The sequence below is a fragment of the Crocuta crocuta genome, unplaced genomic scaffold, assembly GCF_008692635.1.
Source record: "Crocuta crocuta isolate KB4526 unplaced genomic scaffold, BGI_CrCroc_1.0 scaffold69, whole genome shotgun sequence".
In the NCBI taxonomy this organism is placed as follows: Eukaryota; Metazoa; Chordata; class Mammalia; order Carnivora; family Hyaenidae; genus Crocuta; species Crocuta crocuta.
Window position 1 is genome coordinate 1,213,959 of NW_027551576.1, and position 21,097 is coordinate 1,235,055.

The 21,097-nt window shown below is 45.5% G+C and overlaps 1 protein-coding gene across 1 annotated transcript; it reads left to right on the forward strand.

The window, feature by feature from the left end:
* The first annotated feature begins 1,620 nt into the window (after window positions 1-1,620).
* Window positions 1,621-10,634, forward strand: BRK1 (BRICK1 subunit of SCAR/WAVE actin nucleating complex). The gene is made up of 3 exons (XM_077751480.1): window positions 1,621-1,808; window positions 9,635-9,717; window positions 9,978-10,634. Exons 1-3 carry the CDS (start codon window positions 1,691-1,693, stop codon window positions 10,002-10,004), a joined length of 228 nt encoding a protein of 75 aa, XP_077607606.1. The 5' UTR covers window positions 1,621-1,690; the 3' UTR covers window positions 10,005-10,634.
* The last annotated feature ends 10,463 nt before the right edge of the window (window positions 10,635-21,097 follow it).

The window sequence follows — 21,097 nt, forward strand, 5'->3', positions numbered from 1 at the left end:
TTGTGACATGTGAGCACAATACTAACTTCAACAGCATCGCTTTGGAAGCGGGGTGTTGAATGACAATAGCCCTCTGGATGCCTGAGGTTCAACGTTTAGGGTTGATATTTACTATTTTAGTAATCATTTCTATCAATATGTAGGAGAGATCAAGATAGGCCTTAACCTGTTTTCAGATTGGTACAACGAGAAGATATTGGAGTCAGGAATCAACTGGTGAAGGTCCACCACTTATGTGACTGTGCGACCTTGAACTTTGCCATCAAGAGAAACCTCTTCCTGATTTCCTTCCACAGGGTTTGTGAGGGTCCAGTGAGGTAACGGCTACAAAAGTAGCTTTATAGCTTGTAAAATCACAATTCCTCAGTAAAGGACTGTTAGTAAAGGTTTCTTCCCAGTGGTACGTATTGCACAAAGCAGATTGTAAATATTCCCTTAAACAATATAAAATTCTTCATAATTCCACTACTTTAGCAAACCAGACTTTGACATTTTTGGATCTACTTCTTGTCCTCAAGCAGATGTAATTTCATATAGTTGCAAGGAAAATTTGTTATTTTGTTTTCCACTTCCTTTACCACGTGTGATGTTGTCACAGAGTTCATAATTGCCATTTAAAAAATAGCAATATTAATTAATGATGTTGATGCTATTAATTAATGATATTAAGTAGCTGCATGATATTGTCCTAGGTGGCTCCACCATTGCTTAGCCACTCCTCAACGGTGGAGATATAGTTGTTTTGTTTTTTAAAATAGATGTTATGAAGAGCACCTTTGTGCTTAAAGTGTCTCTCCCTCCTCCTTTTTCAACGATTTTCTTAATGATTAGGTCAAAAAAGTTTGAATTTTTGACAGCTCTTGCTATCAGTTTACAAATTTCCCTAAGGAGGCGTGCCAGTTTACAGTGTGACCGGCTATTTAGGAGCCTATCATTTCCCCCTCAGCTTCTCCACCACTTGGTATTATTGTTTAGAAAAAAAAAAATAACATTTTGTTCATTTGATGAACGCAAGGTGGCTCATCATGTTGCGTTGTTGAAAGGCATTTTTATTTTTTTAATTTTAATTTTTTTAAAGGCTTTTTTTTTAAAGTTTATTTCTGAGAGAGAGAGAGACAGCGTGAGCAGGGGAGGGTCAGAGAGAGAGAGGGAGACACAGACTCTGAAGGCTCTGAGCTGGCTGTCAGCACAGAGCCCGACGCGGGGCTCGAACCCACGAACCGCGAGATCATGACCTAAGCGAAAGTCGCACGCCTAACCGACTAAGCCACCCAGGCGCCCCTTGAAAGGCATTTTTAAACCGAGTTGTATTTAATGTGGCTTAATTGGCTGTGGCCAACTTACTGCTGACACAGACCGCAACCTTAGTTTGGAGCAGCTGGGGCGGCGTGTGTCACGTGGTCCCGCGCCCCGCAAGCACCAAAACCACCCGGGACGGGGTGCGTGATGGGTAGGGAGTGTCTCGGCGCGTGCGCACTCCATTCTCCCTCCCCGTTGGCTTTGATGCGACTTTTTTCAGGGGCGTGGGACCAGAACTGAAACGGAGGCGAGGACTTGACATCGCGCAGGCGCGTCACGGCGTCCGTGGATTTGTGGGTGCCGAGGCATGGGCGTGGCCTCGCGGCGCAGACGCACTGCCGGCCTGGAGGGTCGGGGCGCCTGCGCAGTCGCTCCTCCTCAGGCGGCAGCCATGGCGGGTCAAGAGGATCCGGTGCAGCGGGAGATTCACCAGGACTGGGCGAACCGGGAGTACATTGAGGTCATCACCAGCAGCATCAAGAAAATCGCGGACTTTCTCAACTCGTTCGGTCAGCGGGCGAGCCGGGGGAGGCGCGGGTGGGTCGGAGGCCACTCGGCCAGTTTGGCGATGGCGCTCCGAGGCTCTGCAGGGGCTTTTTCCCGGCTGGTTTCCGCGTCCTCTCTCGGAGCCCGCCTTCCCCCTCTCGCCCTGACCCTCAGGCTCCGCTGGGCCGTCCCTGTGGGCTTATCCTGCGCCAGGCTGAGCTCGTGGGCTTCACTGCTGTCACCCCAGATCCACTAACAAGTCCTTCCTTCCCCCAGACTCTTCAGATCGCTCCATCCAGCGTCTTTGCTTTTCAGTAGCCTCCCTGCCTCCTTTGTGACCCGCTTCCATTCCAGTTCCCGCTTTGCACTCAGTGTGCGTCTTTCAGAATGCAGCCTCCGCCGTGTCGCTGCCCTCGTGTGAGCCTCCGGTTCCTCCTCGTTTTCAGGGTCGCTTCAGCTCCGTGCCTCTCAGTCGCCCCTTCCTACCTCCCGCGTTTGTTGTCCCGAGAGTGGTAGGAGGTGAGGTCGCAGGTAAAGGCTAGATTGTGTAAGGACACGAAGATCTCGATTATTGCTGGTCTGTAGCCGACAGCAGGTATTCGTACTGTTTCTAGCAAAATCTTTCCTGGGCATGGCCTGCTGGTGGTAGTCCTAATTTCTTTCTGCATTGTTCCGTCACCTTCCGGACAGCCGACCTGGAACAGAGATTCCCATCCCGTGTTCTCAGAGTGTTTCTTTAACAGAACTAGGCACTGCGTAGACTTACTTAAGTAATTACAAGGTGTAAGGATGACATCTAGTGATCTCTTTCCAACTGGTGTGCTCCTGTTCCACTACTTCAGCCGCAAGCAGCCAAGACTAAGTGGTGGAAACTGATGTATAAAAAAAGATATAATTATTTTCCAGCCAGAGGACGGATGGATTCTGAGGAGTAAGGTCACAGAGCATGAATTTTCTTAGAAAACATCAGCAAGAGAAACTAGATCTCAGCACAGAGCTCTCTCTAAGGCACTATGGAGGACAGAGAATAAGAAGCCTTTCCTGCTTTCAAGGCATTTCTATCTTGAAGGTGAAATAATGACACCTTCAGAACATTGGTTTTGTATTAATGTGTTTACTTATAAAGTGTATACAGTTATAATCTTGATGTGTCTTGGTATGATGGATTTTCTCACCAGGGAATGGGGGTGAGTGAGGGTAGTATTAATGAGGGAATAGTATACATATATATGTCAGTGATACATATTGACACACATGACTTGGTATAGATAAAGGTTGTAGGAGGGAATGATAGTCAACAAATCATAGATCTCATGTATCCTGAAATCGCTTAAGGACTATGAGTGAAGGAGTATGGCTTAGTGAAAAAGATGCATGGATTTGGAGATAGGGGACTCAAGTTCAGAGGCTAGACTAATGGATTTCAGTGAACTGAAAACGTCTAAGAAATACTGAACCTATTTACTCTGCTACTCAGTCTGGCTTTCCTCAGAGAGTTTTTTTTCCCCCTTAAGTTCTGTGTAAACTCTTTCAATGTTAATTCTCATAATTGGTTTCTCCTGCTTTCCTGGAGAGTTGAATTATTCTTGGAGGTTGTTCACAGCATTCTTTGTTCATAATCTTCCTTCCGAGGAAGGGCCAGAGAAGAGGAAAGAAAATATTGCATGCTAGGGGAAAGCTGGAATGATGACAGCTTTGAGAGTTTGGCTTGGTTTGAAGAGGCAGTAGAAGGCAGTTGGAAAAATCACTAGCATGGAGAGTTTTAACTTTAAAGAGCAGAATTAAAAGATTTCGCCTATCTGGTAGGATCTGATATGTACACACAGAAAATCCAAGCAAAGTTTTAAGAATGTCAGTGAAATCAACAAAGCATCTGAAATTACAAGTCACGCTGGGACTGTTCAAAACTTAAAAGGGATCTAGCATCTCAGTTCCCCGGATTTGGATTTGGGTAATGTAATAACTTCATCTCTGAGCACGGAATTGTATTAGTAAACTTCTAATTCACGTACATTTATCTTTGATATAAGTCTTCCTGGCATCTTATAGTCTCTAGATTTATAGGAGATGAGGCTTGGAACTGACCAAAAATTGAAGAGTTTGAGCCCAGGATTTGCAGAGGAGAAATGCCTCTTTTCTTGCTCTACAAGCAAGGAAATATCTGCACTGAAATTTTACCAAATGTGTGAATGACATTTTTTGATTAAGTGAAGAATAAAGACTTTTCTTTTTATTAGAGACTTCCATCAGGTCTCAGACTGAGGAAATAGTCACACAGAATTCCAGTCTTAAGGATTGGATCTTAGGGATTTCCTTAGCTTAAGCCATTATTCTCCCTTACAGTGATGCTAGTGGCCTAATGTTTGGAGTAATTACTAGATGATTTTTGAAGATTGTGGGAAGTTAATTTAGTCCTTTTCAAGAAAAGGGACAGGGCGCCTGGGTGGCTCAGTCAGTTGGGCGTCCAGCTTTAGCTCAGGTCATGATCTCGAGGTTCATGGGTTCGAGCCCTGCGTTGGGCCCTGTGCTGACAGCTAGCTCGGAGCTTGGGGCCTGCTTCGGACTCTGTGTCTCCCTCTCTCTCTGACCCTCCCCGCTTTCACTGCCTCTCTCTCTCTCTCTCAGAAATAAATAAAACATTAAACATTAAAAAAAAAAAAAAGGGACAGTTGCAATTATGAAGCAAGGTTAAAAGCGAAAGCCATTTGACTTAGTATTAGGTATACGTAACTACCATTCAAGGCGAGTCCTTGAATATTGACAGTATCACTGATAGAGCAGTTTGGGCAAGAACCAACCAGTTTCTCAAAACTGGATAAATCATGAAACACTTGAATACATTGTCTTGGCCTTGAAAGACTCAGGGTAAACCTGTGAGGGATATTTTTCCACTGTCAGCCCTCAGTGTGACTCCTCAGTTCTGATGTGTAGTTGGAGGGCTTATACTGAGTTTATGATAATCTGATTTGGTGGTATAGAGACTTACTAGGCGTTTCCTTTGAGGGGGCATCCGGAGCGAGTGCTTTGAAAATGGCAGCAATCCTCCAGTCCCCGTCCTGACCACGGAGGGTCTGTGTAGGCCACGTGCTTTGCAGAGGAAACTGTTTTTTCGAGATAGCTAATGACTGAACAGCGTTTACCCTGTGATTCCAGCTGGTGAGAGTAATAGTGGCGGACCACCCACCTGAACCTGAGGACCCAGAGGTCGTAAGGCGGTGATAACATCCAAATGCTTGGCCTGACCTTGAACTGGGGAAGCTTCTAAAAGTAGATTGTCACAGATTTTTAAAAAAAATTTTTATACCATTTTATCTGATTCGAAAGCTAATCTGTGCAGACAAGTGTCACAAAAATACAAAGTGTGGTTATTTTTAAATGTCAGTTTTTATACTTAGCCAACAAATGTAGCCTGTCTGTTACGGTCCCAGCTCTGATAAAGGAATCAGTGAGAACACACGGTAGCGGCCACTGAGAGATTGAGAATAGAACTCGATCTCAACTGATGTTGAGAACATCAGTTCCAGGGAATGGCAGTGCTGATTTTTGCAGGCTGAGGTTCTGTGCATTAAGAGTTCAGAGAAGCTGGCACCGGCCTTTGTCAGCAGCGGTGATAGACACGCAACGTCAGGCACCGTGACTGGGACGGCTGGTGCCTTCACTTCCAGCCTGGTGACAACACACCCGTAACTGCACTCTGGTTCCAGATTTGTTCGGCGGCTGAGTGCTTTCCCAGGGTTTTTGCTTGAATCAGTATGTATTTCTTGGGATCTGAAATAATGACCAGAGTTTCTGAAGTTCAACCTGAGATATTTGTCAACAGTGCTCGTCCGTGTGGGTCAGTAACACAGTGTTGTTCTTGGATTCCAATGCATTACCAGACTGACCGAGCTAGAGCAGAGCAGCTGTTCAGGAAGGAACCCTCCCTCTCACCACCCCGCCCCCCTGCAGATAATTCCGGCATGCCTCTTTTTATGGGAAACGACAGGTGTCAGTGGCAACAGTCATGCTCTGCGGAATAAACCTACATGTGTGCCTTTGAGGTGCTAAACCAGATCGAAGGAGACGTGGTTCTGTTGGGCAGTCGCGGCAGTGAACGTGTATCCAGGAAGAGGAGGGCGCTGAGGTCCTACGCCAGCTGGGTCTAGGAATTAGGAGGAGCGGCACTAGCAGATAAACAATATGGTTTAAAAGAGGAATGAAGAGGGGCGCCGGGGGGCCCAGTGTGTTGGGCGTCCGACTTCGGCTCAGGTCATGATCTCACGGTTCATGGGTTCGAGCCCTGCGTCGGGCTCTGTGCTGACAGCGTGCTCAGAGCCTGGACCCTGCTTCGGATTCTGTGTCTCGCTCTCTCTCTGACCCTCCCCTGCTCATGCTGTCTCTCTCAGAAATAAATAAAACGTAAAAATTTTTTAATTAAAAAAAAATAAGAGAGGAATGAAGAATGTCCAGAATAGGCAGATCCATAGAGACAGAAAGATGAATGGTGGCCAGGGGTGGGGGTGAGCCTGAATGGGGAATGGCTGCTGATCGCACAGGTTTCATGTGGGGATTGTACGGATGTTCTAAAATTAGTCTATGCCGATGGTTCCACAGCTCTGCTCTAAAAACCATTGAGTTGTGGGGCGCCTGGGTGGCTTAGTCGGTTAAGCATTCAAATTTCGCTTAGGTCATGATCTCGCGGTTCGTGGGTTCGAGCCCCGCGTCGGGCTCTGTGCTGACAGCCAGCTCAGAGCCTGGAGCCTGTTTCAGTCTGTGACCCCCTCTCTCTCTGACCCTCCCCTGCTCACGCTGTCTCTCTCTCTCTCCTAGAAATAAAAAAAAAAAAGAAAAAAAACAACCATTGAGTTGTATACTTTAAGTAAGAGAACTTCATGGTGTTTAAATTCTATATCAATAAAGCTGTTTTTAAGAAAGAGTGATGAAGAGTAGCAGTGAAGATGGATGAGTGGGAAAATACCTAGTATGGAAACAAAAAGAAGAAAAGGAACCAGTAAATGGAAGAGTCCATCTGTAAGCATCTTTTAAGAGATGTGGGGAGGGGCGCCTCGGTGGCTCAGTCGGTTGAGCGTTCAACTACTGCCAGGTCATGGTCTCGAGCTCCGTGAGTTCGAGCCTCGCGTTGGGCTCTGTGCTGACAGCTTGGAGCCTGGATCCTGCTTCTGATTCTGTGTCACCCTCACTCTGCCCCTCTCATCTGCTGTCGGTCTCTCTCAAAAATAAACCATCATTAAAAAAAGATGTGGGGAATAGAAACACCTGGCTGCCTCAGTCAGGTTAAGTGTCTGACTCTTGATTTTGGCTCAGGTCACGATTTCACTTTTGTGAGTTTGAACCCTGTGTTTGTCTCTGGGCTGATAGCACGGAGCCTGTTTAGGATTCTCTCTTTCCCTGTGCCCCTCCCTTGCCTCATGCTCTCTCTGTGTCTCTCAAAATAAATAAACTTGAAGAAAGAGAGAGAGAGAGATGTGAGGAATAAATTATGCCCTCAGAGGTTCATAAAGATGGTAATGTTGTGTGTGGTGGGGAGGCACCATCAGGCCCGTGAGCGAACTGGGTTCTGAACTCCGCTGAGCTGCTTCGCCCGTTATCCAGGATGGGCCTTGGTTCCCCACGTGGAGAATTAGTAGAGTCACAGTAGAGCCAGTTTTTTGTTCTACTGATAACCGGACTCCCGTCTTTTTTTTTCCTTCAGAAACATCGCTGTGCCAGTAAAGATACTAATTAATAAGAGGCAGTGTCTGCCTTTGATGAACTCCTTCTGGTGGCGAGCAGATATAGAAATCAATGATAAATTACAAATATGTAAATATCATTTGGCTATGTGGCATGAGCATTTTCTCACGTCATTAAATATCCAACCTTGTAATTGTATGTTTTTTTATTTTTGAAAAATTTTAAATGTTTTTCTTTATTTTTAGAGAGAGACAGACAGACAGACAGACAGGGCACCAGCCAGGGAGGGGCAGAGAGAGAGGGAGACACAGACTCTGAAGCAGGCCCCAGGCTCTGAGCTGTCAGCACAGAGCCCGACGCGGGGCTCGAACTCTTACTCGGACACGTAACCAGCTGAGCCACCCAGGCGCCCCTCGTTTTGCTTTTTAATGAGTTGTCACCATGATGCCTCTTTTGTTTGTTTTTTAGTGACTTGTGAAGAAGATGCAGACTCGTAATTTTTAATGCCTGGTTTAATAGTCTTTTATAAATAAGCCCTACTTCATGAAACCATTCCTAAGTAATCGTCGTGAACATTCTTGTTGGCTAAATCTGTATTCAAGGGGGAGATGATAACCTAAGCCCAAATACATAAGTAACTTAGAAACTAGAAATTCAACCATGAATGTACAGCAGAGGGAGAATGATATCCATCTGCCAGAGACCTCTCGGCGGCCCAGTCTGAAGTGAGCCTTGAAGGAGAATGTTTAGACAGGCAAGATGAGCAAGACTGGGACATGGGGTTGCGGCAAAATCTAGGTGTAGGATGATTTGTCGAAATAGATGCCCAAGTGCTTTTGCGTAACAAGGAAGAGATGAAAGGGAAGTTGTGAGCGAAGTGTTAAATCACTGAGTGGGAGATTGTCTCGGAGAGGATATTTTAGGCTTAAAAACGGAAGATTAACGAGGATGAGCGAACAAGGGAGTTGGAAGAGGTGGGAAATCATTAGCTCACCTAGGGACCTCTTCTCCCATGTGTTGAATGGTGGGGGAAAGAGTAGTAAAGCGGTTTCTGTTAGAGAAGTTTGCGGAGGAAAAGGTGTTTTAGGGGAAATCTCGGGTTTCATTTTGGATGAGGTAGTGAGAAAAGATTGGAAGGGTAAAGGAAGAAAAGGAATTTTGCTGTTTTCCACAGACGGCATGTGGGCTTCACAGGGTATTTGATGTTCTCCCGTTTTCTCTCGCTCCGAAATGCCTGCGCAGATATCGATGTCACATTAAGTACCTTCCTAGAACAAAGGCACAGTCTCTGCTGCTTTCTTGGCCTCTGTTTCTCCTCCCTCTTGAGATTATTTTCTCTCTCTTGTCGCTTCCCCTCTCTGGAAACTCTTGATTTGCCTGTTAGCAAATAGCCGCCTGTACAGTGTTGGTGTGAGTTTTCATCGGCTGCTGTGACAAGTTACCGTGACCGTAGCCCCTTTTATCACAGGTTTATTATTTTACTGCTGAGTAGATTGGACGCCGAACATCCATTCCCTGGGCTACAATCGAGGTGTCAGCAGGGCTGCCTTTCTTCCTGGAGACTCTAGAAGATCTGTTCCCTTGCTTATGGAGTTGCTGGCAGACTGTTTCCCGTGGCTGTAGAACTGAGATCTCGGTTTCCTTGGTGGCCATCAGCTGAGGCCTGTTCCCAGCTTCTCAGGGTCACCGGCATCCCTTGGCTCATGGTCTCCTTCCTCCGTCTTCAAAGGCAGCAATAGCAGGTTGAGTTCCCCTCACCCTTTGAATTTCTTCTTCTTCCTCCACCTTTCCTCTGTCTCTCCTACATTCATGGATTTGTGATTAGATCGTGTCCATCTGGATCATCCTGGATCTCAGGGTCCTTAAACTTAATCATATCCACAAAGTCCTTTTTGTCATGTAGGATACATATTCATAGGTTTGGGGGATTAGGTCGTCGACATCTTTGGGGGTCATTTTCTCTGCCTGCCACCCTTGGTAGCAAATTCAGCAGATCCGTTCTAAGCAGCTGTGTTCCTAACGGAATTCTCACCTCTTCTGCGGTCCCCTGCTTTGTTCATTGCTCCCATCTGGGCTCTGCATGATGTACCGTTCCTCCTCTGCAGCTAGGGGCTGTGTGTGTGTGTGTGTGTATTTGGAATGACCTTAATCCTGAACATCAGTCTCCTTTTACCAGATATGTCTTGTCGTTCAAGACTTGCAACACTAAACGAGAAATTGACAGCCCTCGAACGGAGAATAGAGTACATTGAAGCACGGGTGAGTACGTGGGGGAAGGTGCTTCCTCATGAGGCCAGGCAAGGCTTGTGCGAGAGAGTGCACGTATCCACTTGTTACTGAAACAAACGTGGAAGCAGTAACAGCCGTAGGGAAGTTAATGAGCTTGGTTCCCCGGATTTGACCCAGGTTTCTGGACTCCAAGGCTGTTACCTTTCCTCCCACTCCCAACTACTAGGATCTAGAAAAAGATATTTTTTTAATCCTTGTGACTGTATCTAATTGTCCTTTTCCTTTGGCAGGTGACAAAGGGGGAGACCCTCACCTAGAACTGTGTGCCACGCTGCTGCTGGGAAGTTGCTTTACAGAACACAGGCCTCCGTGGGACGGGCCCCAGCAGCCTCAGCTCCTTCCTCTCTCCTTAAAGAGCAACAGGGCTTATTCTTGTTTTCCCTTTTTCAAAAGCGTGGCCTTTGGGCTCTGCCGCGTACAGCGGTGTGTGATGTGGCATGTGGGAAGAAGCCCAGGGGACCTCTCGGACACAGCGTTAGGCGTTTTACCTTTTAAGTAACATTTTGTCGAACTGTTTGTCAATGTATTTGAGGCGTGCGCAGCCAGACGCCTGGGGCTCTTTGTTAAGGTCCTCCCCACCTCCTCTCTCTCTCTCTCTCTCTCTCTCAGAATTTCCTTATACCTCTCATGGCCTCTGCAATGGTCCTATAAACAGTCTTTGGGTCCTTTCCACCTTTGCTGGGGGGCGGGCGGCAGGCCTGGCTGAGACGCGTACGCCCCGCAGGGTGGCCACCGAAACTGTTGTTGGCAGCCCACCAGGTTCTAGTCCTCTGGGGGAGGTCGAGGCCAGGCCCCCACTTGGCTTGAAGGGACATTTTCAGAATTTTCTTTCTGTCACTTAGGGTGTCTGTGCCTCTCGTATTTCCCTAATAAACTCCTCAACTTTATTTGACTGCTGTGATTGTGGTGGGGAGAGGAGCTAGAGATGGGGCCCGCCTGTTCCACAGAAATCTCATGTGCGGGTGACTGTGCTGACATAAAACTCTCAGCCGTCGCTCTTTGGTCAAAGCCTAGNTCCGGGAGTCATCTGGCCATTCAGCAGACATTTACGAGGTACTTAGTCTGTAGGCATGTTCTGCTCCAATAAAAGCTACAGCATTGAATGGGGCGTGATGCTTCTGGTCTGCTGCAAGGCCAGCGTCCACGCAGACTCACCACAGCCCAGGGCAGACTATTAGTTTTATCAGGTAAAAGCTAAATGTCTATTTCTTTTGAAAAGCAAGTCGTTCAAACAGAAGGGTCTAAAACTTTGCATTCTAGAATCCAAAGCTTGCTGTGAGCTCGGGCCACCCTGCTTCCAAAGGTTTGTTTCTTATGTAGAAGTCTCTGTGTTAGTCACGTAGAAGTCTCCATGCTCCACGCACACACGTTTCCCTCTCTTCAAATTGCATTTGCTATTCAAAGGCTAGCTTGCGTCACACCGCTTCCAGAAATTTCTCCGAGACTTCACTTTTCATTTAGTACTGCCCTTTTCCTTTTCTCAACCCCTCCCATCCCATCTTGCCGTGCTGACACTACACTTCAGCTCTGGACTTGATGTTGTTATGAGTCGTTCCCTGGTGTAGCATCCAGCTAGTATAATATACACGAGTCCCTTCTCCCAGATTGCCCAGCGAGGTGCCTTGCGGAAGGCAAGTGGTCAGTAAATAGCAGTTAAATTGACTTGTAGAGTCCAAGCTGCTTTGCACTGTCAGATCTGTTAGAACCTCTGCTTAGACTTTTAGATCATTTTAAGTAGTACCTTCGTTTAGAAATAGGATTTTTCAATGGAGACAAACCTGACATCCTTTCCTATAGTGGTGTTTTTGAACACTCTTGAGCTTATCAGTAGAGAGAGGGCTTTTCACTGTCACTTGAGTCACTTGAGTTCGTGATTCAGCTCTGTCCTGTCCACAAGTACTTCCAAAGTTCAAGTTGTAGGTCATCTGGTGCTCCGCAGTCAGTTGGGCAGACCTTCATTGAGTTCCTGCTATATGCAAGGCCTGGGCGGTGAGTCAGTGATGGGGCAAAAGTGATGGTAACCGACAGAGACATTTCTAAAAAAGTTAGTGTCTTAATGTAATTAACATAATGTAAGTAATGCCATATTGCTAATGGCAACTTGGTGGTTGTAAGGAAAGCAACTAGTAATGTCTGATGTGGGAAACGAGAACACAGCCTTCCGCTAGTAGGAACCCCTTCATGACACCTGGCACTTGAAGGTGTGAGAGTGCTTTTCTGTGGTATCAGTCCCTTTAGAGAATGCGGCCCTGGCTTGCTCAAGGGTATGCAGCTGATGTTGTCTGTAATTTAGTATTACATGTGCTAGACGTGCCAGTTGCTTCTTGTACTTTATTTCATTTAATCCTCGGACTCCAAGAAGTAGGCATTCTTATCTCCGTGTAGTAGGCGAGGAGCTAGTTTAGACAGGCTAAACGTGTCCAGAGCCATTCGAAGCAAGGGAAGGAACAGGGATTTGAACCTAGACCTGCCGGACTCAGACCGTTCTAACCATTCTTTGATTCTGAATGTGGTAGAGTGAGATCTAAAGTGTGTTTTCTCATTCCCAGGCCAGTGCCCTCCCGCTGTCTTCACGCAAGACGCTTTCGGCACAAATCGCACACGCGTGTTCGTCTTCCGTGCTTCTGTCTTTCCTTTTGTTGAGAAGGCCTCACAGGTTGTCCCTGCTGTTCCCAGCGAACACTGTTTGCATTCATGTCTGTCGTGTAGTTCTGCTCCTTGCTGCCTTTTTTCTCTGAAGGTTCTTGTCTAGAAGCCTCGCCTAAGGAATTTAATCCACGCCAGTGCTGCTTCTGGCTGCTTTGGGTGGAGCCAAAAGCAGCAGCTATGTCCCTCTTCTGACCAGCCTTAGATCTGAGTCCAGAGCCTGGAATTTACTCTCTTGTCATTTGCATCTTTGCTCACTGGGCCTTGTAGTCCGTATCGTTAGGTTAAACAACCAGTTACCTTGTCCCCGGGGTGTCCCTTCTTCAACTGAAGCAATAACAGTTCTAAAATACGAACGTTTCATCCTTGCTGAGGATGGCAAAGTTCTCCTTTACATTTTAGTCTACATTTATTAAACATTCTGGTCTTTTAAACACTAACGTTTAATGCCTATAGCAAAACTAAGAGGTTGACAGGGTAGTTACTTTGATTGGAGCTGTAAGAAGACTGGAGTTTCAGAGGGATTAAATATGCTCAGATTTGCTAAATTCCGGTGCTTCTCAGTCACCTCCTCATAATGAAGAGTTAGATCGAGTTCATTTTCTTCTGAGGCTTGACTTAGGGAAGTTACTCACATGGTGCCTGTCCTCCTTTCCTTAAGGCATCTCCGTGATTTCTGAGGAAGGATAGTTCTGAAGGACTTTGCTGTTTTCTAACGTGCGTGGGAAACGAGCTAAATAGGACACATCTTCTCTCAACCATCCGTAGGAACCTTCAAGAGAACCTCTTTATTCTCTTAGGCTTGGAAATATTTTCCGCCCTGCAGTTTGGTTTCATTTGCATTTTTATTGAAAAACTAAAAACCAGGGGGTTTGAGCCGGTGAGCTACTAGGCGTAAGTGGATTACACATCTCTTGATAATAAAGCAGTTTTCAATCTCTTGCAAAACTAAGCCTGACCTAGATTTCAGAAGCAGGAAGAAACGGGGAACTGACGTTTCGGGCATTAGAGACGTACCCAGTTCGCGTTTCGGGCATTAGAGACGTACCCAGTTCGGTTACGTTGCTCCTGTTAATTTCCTTTGAATTTCCTTTGAATTTCCCACCTTTATCTCGCAAAGCTGAAGCCATGTGTATAAAACGTGTTTGTTACTGTAGGCCCTGCCGCGTGGGACAGAAAGCCCGTTGTTCGTCTCCGGGCTCCTTCCCAGCCACTGCACTCGGTTTCAGACTGTTGCAGGCGTGAAAATCTTTGCCCAGGCTCTTGGCTTTCCGAATGTGAGTTGGGACTTAACCCTGGCAGTTTGCGGACCGTTGGCGCCATGAGGATCAGTACAGAAATACAGCTGCTTGCCGAAGGCAGGCATGGCCGTCAAGTAGATCATGTAACAAGAAAATCAGGTTGATTTAGGGCTCTCGGGTTTATTTTCTGAGGAAAAGCTGACCTTGAAACTAAGTTGTCTAAAGACGAGGATTAGCGAGCAATAAAACTCCCAGAACGAAGACGAGAAAGGATTTTAGGGGCAATCGGGTCTACTCCTGCCATTTTAGAAACGGATAAACAAGTGCAGACAGGTTGTGCGGCGTGCCCATCCACTTACCTGGCGGCCAGGCCAAACCTAAAACCCAGGTCTCCTTCCTCCTGCTCCGCGCAGGGCTGTTCAAGGACTCGCGCGTCAGTTTTCTGTTCTCCGTGCGGGGCCGGTCCTTCGTCAGCCTCTCCTTGGGTCCCAAGGACAACCTGACCGAGCAGAAAAGCAGCTGTGACGTTTAGCCAAGTGTTACCCTCTGGCATCAGTGTTTGCATCGAAACACTCTGGGACAGGTTTCCTGTGGCCCTTGGGCACCTTGGGATCTGTTGAGATGACCAAGTGTGAGGTTGTTATTGTGCCTTAATCTGAGTCCCTTGTTTTTAAAAAAAAAACAAAACTGATTTTATTGTGAAACAGTCTTCAGGCTTGTAGAAAAGCTGTAAGAAGAGTATAAATAGTTTCTATATATTCATATAACCTATTTTTGAATTGAGAAGATTTATTTTGTCCCCAAATTTGAACTCCTTTAATGTGATAATCCCAGTATGACCTGAAAAGTACACATGGACAATAAGTGCATTACAAGGGGAAACACTTTATTAATACACTTTTTTTTTCTTTTTAAAGCAGAATGTCTCATTCAATAAATAGGTAATTCAGTTTGGCTTTGACATACATTTTGCCTAAGAAGTTGTTTATTAGCATCAAATACACTGTATGTACATCTGCTGTGCACGAGGCACTGGAGATAAAATGGGGAGAATCAGACACATAGATCCTACTCTTACCAGAGTATAATGTAGTCCGTCATTATTCATTGTATTTTCCCAGACAGCCCAGAGGACACCAAAATGGCATTTTCATTAAAAACTCAGGGAAAAAAAAAGAACGTAAAGGATCAATGCAGTATCAACTTTATTAAATAGGAAAGATATCACTGGCCAAAGCTTTATTTGTCAGAACCAAGTTTTTCGTTCTGTTTTTTGGTTATTTTAGTTTTAGTTTTGTTTTTGTTACTGATTTTTACCACTGTGAAAGTAATATGATACCACATATAGATCGTAGGTACACACAAGTATATGAGAAGCAGTAAAAATCGGCCTGGATAAAAGACCTATCAAAATTCAATGAGAAGAGAATCTAATAAATGGTCGAAGGACTTCAGGGACAAATCGATAGCAAGCAAGCTCATGAAAAGATAGTCAACGTTGCTAGTCACTGGGAAATAACAAAACCTTAGTGAATTCCTACTATGCAATCTATTAGAAGAGCGAAAACCTCAAAAAAACAAACAACGAATACTACTAAATGCAGGCAAGGATGTGGAGCAAATGGATCATTCCTCCATTGCTGGTGAGAATGCAAAATGATACAGCCACTATGGGAAAGCACACTTCCCACGCGACCCCGCAGTTTCATTCCTAGATGATTCTCACTTAGGAGAATTGAAAACCTACGTTCACACCTGCACACACAACAACCTGTATGCAAATGTTTGTAGCAGCTTTGTTCATGATTGCTAAAAGGCGGAAACGACTCCATGTCCTTCAGTTAGTGAGTGGATGGTGGAATACCATTTGGCAATGAAAAGGAATAAGCTGTTGATACAACAATATGGATGAATCTCCACTTGATTACGCTGAGTGAATAGCCAGGCTCAAAAAGCCACGTACTGTATGATTCCATTATATGACGTTGTGGAAAAGGCAACACTAGGGATTGGAGATAGATGGGTGGTTGCCAAGGCCTCAGCCTGGAGGTGGAGGGGGGTCACAGCATCCTTTGGGGGGCATGAGATATTTTGGATCTTAGTCGTGGTGATGGTTACATGACTGTTTTGTCACAACTCTGATCTATACACCAAGATGTGAATTCTATATGTAAACTTAAAATAAATTTAGGGGGGAAAATACCCTGAAGAGATACACAATTGGCGGTAGTTATTGCTCCTGGGGAGGAAGGAGGGACATGGGACCAGGGTGGAGGTTAAAGGAGATTTTAGCCTCATATGTTTTGTTAAAAAAGTAAATATGACAGCATACTGTTAAATTTATACGGTGAGATTATCAGTGTTCGCCTTATGGTACTTCTTTGTATTTTTTAATTGGTCAAAATATAAACGAGGCAAAATGTATCCCCCTAAAGGAAAATTTGTAAAAGACATTAAAATAGAAGGGGAGAGAAATAACCTGTTATATTTGGGTGTATTTTCTTCTGTTCCTCTCTTTGTGTTTGCTTTTGCATAGTGGAAAGTGTAACGTGAGAACAATATAGCCTCTAGTTTTGTGTGGTATATCCTAAACGTGTTCTCCTTCCTCATAAATAGACTTTGTAATTATTTGCAATGATGTAATAACAATCTTAAGGCTTGCATTTATTTAAACAGCTGCTCTCCTTTTACGGATGTAGGTGTTTCTGTAATATTAAACTGGTATGTTTCACTTCACTAACCTGGAAGTACAAGTGAGGGTATGTTTGCATGAATCCTGTAAATTCTCATGTCTCGGAAGCTTTGTAATTCAACAGGCAGCCCTGTCCCTTACTGGGGCTTTCCTCCACGAATGTTTCCACGATGATGTTCAGTGGAGCTGGAGGTCTGCTCCCTGCTGCTCACTCTCCGTCTGGAAGCCATCAGGACACTTTGTATAATGTACTTTCAAGGAGAGCGCACGGCAGAATCACTGAGGTTCTGGTGTTCTTTTGTAGATTCGTCTCACTCCTTAGATGGACTCATGCCATCATTTTCAACAAGGCAGGAAATGATGAACCTCTCTAATCCAGCACACTCCTCCGGCCACCCTCTGCACACCCTTACATATGCTTCAGTTTTCTTAATTGTAAAATGGAGAGAATGACACAGCTTTTTTTCTAAATGCGCTTATATATATATATATATATGTATACATATGTATATACACATATATATATAAATGTTTTATTTATTTTTTGAGAGAGAGAGACACACACAGACTGCAAGTGGAGGAGGGGCAGAGAGAGAGGGAGACCGAATCTGAAGCAGGCTCCAGGCTCTGAGCTGTCAGCACAGAGCCAGATGTAGAACTTGAACTCACAAACTGCGAGGTCATGGCCTGAGCTGAAGTCTGAGACTAAACTGACAGAGCCACCCAGGCACTTCAATGTATGCTTATTTTAGAGAGAGAGAGAGAGTGAGAGCTTGCAAGCGGGGAGGGGCAGAGAGAGGGGGACAGAGGATCTGAAGTGGGCTCTGTGCTGACAGCAGAGAGCCTGATGCAGGGCTTTGAACCCACGAACCTTGAGATCATGACCTGAGCTGAAGTTGACGCTTAACTGACTGGGCCACCCAGGCACCCTGAGAATGACATAGCTTTAATGCATGTGTAATGCTGAGTGCCTGGCCTGGCACTTGATAGATTTTTTTTCTTTGTTCTTGAAGTTCACCTTTGACTAGAAAGAAACCACCTGGGGTGCCTGGGTGACTCAGTCAGTTGAGCGACCAACTCTTGATTTCGGCTCAGGTTGTGAGCCCTGCATCAGCCTCTGTGCCAACTGCTTGGGATTCTTTCCCTCTCCGACCCCCCACCCCCGCCCCCGCCCCGTGCTCTCGCTTTCTCTCAAAACAGACCTTAAAATAATAAAAAGAAATGCACGTAACCCTGCCATTTCAGTGACACTTATGCCCTTAGGACCTATCCCATGTGAGTGAACATTTACCCAAAATTGCAGACCATCTTCCTCGATCACCAGATTTCCAGCCTTCCGGAGCACCACGTGGCTTCTTTGTTCACTAGTTGTAAGCTCAACTTGGTTTTTATTTGTGTGATTGGCTATTCTGTAACCCTCTTTGAAGTGCTGTGAAGGCAGGGACCTTGACTCCTCTGCCATATTCTCAACGGCTCAGCACAGTACCTGGCACATTGTATTCCCTCAATATTTGTGGAATGAATGAGAATGAGTGTTTATGCTTTGTAGTTTTAATCTCCCAGAAATAAACATCTCATTTCCCGTATTTTCACCTTGTGCTCTTCACATAGTAGGTCTGGTTATTTGTCCTTTATCACCAGGCATCCTTGGCTTTTTTTTTTTTTTAAGTTTATTTATTTATTTTGAGAGAGAGTGCGAGCAGGGGAAGGGCAGAGAGGGAGAGGGAGAGTCCCAACAGGCCCGGTGCTGTCAGCCTGATGGAGAGCTTGGTCGTGACCTGAGCTGAAAACAAGAGCTGGTTGCTTAACTGACTGAGCCACTCCAGTGCCCCAGGCATCCATGGCTTCTAATAATTGATTTGGGGGCCTCAGGGTAGCTCAGTAGGTTAAGCCTCCGACTTCAGCTCAGGTCATGATCTCATGGCTCATGAGTTCAAGCCCTACGTTGGGCTTTCTGCTGTTGGCGCAGAGCCTGCTTTGGATCCCCTGCCTGCCTCTCTCTGTCCCTTCCCCACTAGCGCTTGCTCTCAAAACTCAACTAAAAAAAATTTTTTTTGACTTAACCTCAGGGGCACTTGGTTGGATCAGACCACGTAACTGTTTCTGTTTTGTTTATTTCTTTTGAGAGGGAGGCAGGCAGAGTGCGAGCAGGGGAGGGGCAGAGAGAGGGAGACGCAGAATCCAGAGCAGGCCCCAGGTTCTGAGTTGTCAGCACAGAGCCCGAGGCTCCAACTCACAAACTGTGAGGTCATGACCTGAGCTGAAGTGGGAACCCTAGCCAGCTGAGCCACCCAGGGGCGGCAGAAAACCATGTAACTCTTGATCTCGGGGTCATGAGTTCAAGCCCCATGTTGGATGTAGAGATTACTTAAAAATAAACTTAAAAAATATTTTTTTAGGGGCGCCTTCGTGGCTTAGTCGGTTAAGCGTCCGACTTTCGCTTAGGTCGTGATCTCGCGGTTGGTGGGTTCGAGCCCCGCGTCGGGCTCTGTGCTGACTGCCAGCTCAGAGCCTGGAGCCTATTTCAGAGTCTGTGTCTCCCTCTCTCTCTGACCCTCCCCTGCTCACACTGTCTCTCTCTCTCTCCTAGAAATAAATAAAAATATTTAAAAAAATATTTTTTAAAAAGAATTGACTTGGGTCAATTATATCTCAATAAAACTGGGGGGAAAAGGAACTGGCTTAGTTGTTTTCATTACAAAGGTAATAAAAACTACATTCAAAAGTTGGGGTGGGGGAATAAATGTGTATAGTTTACTTAAAGGTCATCACACTACACATACAATTTAATAGGTTCTCCCCCTGTATTTTTAAAAATTTTACTGTTTATTTAGAGAGAGACGGAGTGCGTGCAAGTGTGAGCACGAGTGGGGGAGGGGCAGAGAGAGGGAGACACAGAATCTGAAGCAGGCTCCAGGCTCTGAGCCATCAGCACAGAGCCCGATGCGGGGCTTGAACCCACGAACTGTGAGATCATGACCTGAGCCGAAGTTGGACGCTTAACCGACTATGAGCCACTCAGGACCCCCCACCTCTGCATTTTTATTCATTTCCATATTCTAAATAAGCCTTCCTTCATTTTAATGGGGTTGCCATTTTCCAATATGGTCTGGGGAGAATTCTCCATCAATCTTTCTTGTCTGGCAATCGAAGAAACTGAAATGAAGTTGCTCCAGGGGGTCATCATACATCTAAAATCATAAATCTAAACCTCTTCTGCTTTTGCAGATTTGGTTGAGAAAAGCTGCCCGGGAGTGTAGCCAAGCACACAAGAAAATATATTTGTCCCTTCTCCCTCTTTTTTTTTTTTTTAAATGTTAGGGCCATAGTGCCGGTCTATGAGCATAAATATGTCCCTCTCTGGCTTGGGCCCCCAAGTGGATTTTCAGTTAAGTAGTTGGACTGTAGGAGTCTTGGGCTTGGAGGCAGGTGATAATATCACTGAGAGCAAACTGGATTGGGAAATCTGCCTGTGAGCCCTTATCTGACATCCAAGGTGGTATTTATCTGATGACAGATGGGAAGGGAAAACTTTTAAGTCTATACTTCAAAGTCCATCCCAGATAGAACTCCTGAGAAGCCTTGCCTGAATTTTTCAGGTCCAGCAAACCACTTTACACTCTCTCTTTCACAACTATATCATTCTAACAGTATGTCTTATAAGTGTGTGTTTATATTAACTGCTGATAATTGCTGAGTGCTTACTATGTGCTAGGCACTTAACACTTGCCCACAGTTTGGGGACGTACTGCAAATATATATATATAAACATATATATAAACATATATATAAATATATATGTTTATATATATATATTTTTTTTTTCGAGAAGAGAGAGAGCATGGCGAGCAAGCACATGGTGGGGGAAGCGCTGGGGGAAGGGCAGAGAGAAGAAGAGACCATCCCAAGCAGGCTCTGCACCATCAGTCAGCGCATAGGCCAACACCGCGTTCAAACTCAGGAAGCTGCAAGATCATAACCTGAGCGGAGATCAAGAGTTGGAGGCTTACCTGACTCCACCACCCAGGTGCCCCAGGGACATGCTTTTTAAAAAATGAGCAAGGTCTCAGAGAATTTACAGAATTTTACCCAACATCACATATCTGAAACTACAGCTAGAATGAGAACCCAGGTGGGTGTGACTTTCAGCGGGACACAGAGTGCAGTATCAAATGTCATCCCGCTTTCAATCTCCTTTAATCCTTTTGATTATGTCCCGCAGAAAGTTGGTTTGACAGCTAACACTTGGCATTTAACATCTAACACTTGGGCTAAACCATTGAACCAAGATAGAGCAGGCTCAGAGCTTTTAAGAGACTATAGATAAAGTTTAATTGTTCTGTTTTCATTGAAGTTTGCTCCACTGTACTCTTCGTACAAATGAGAGCAAATTTCCACTGACGGTAGTAATACAGAATTTCTTAAATTTGTTTAACTGCTTGCTTATGTATAGAATACTTTAAAAAGGAAGCACAAAGACTGGTAATACTTCTTGTTTCCGCGGAGTCTTTATGGGTGGCTGGGGGACACTAGGCTGAGACAGAACTTAAAAAAATTTTTTTTTAATGTTTTATTTATTTCTGAGAGAGACAGAGACAGCGTGAGCAGGGGAGGGTCAGAGAGAGAGGGAGACACAGAATCTGAAGCAGCTCCAGGCTCTGAGCGGTCAGCACAGAGCCCGACGCGGGGCTCGAACCCACGAACCGTGAGACCATGACCTCAGCCGAAGTCAGACGCTTAACCGACTGAGCCCCCCAGGCGCCCCGAGACG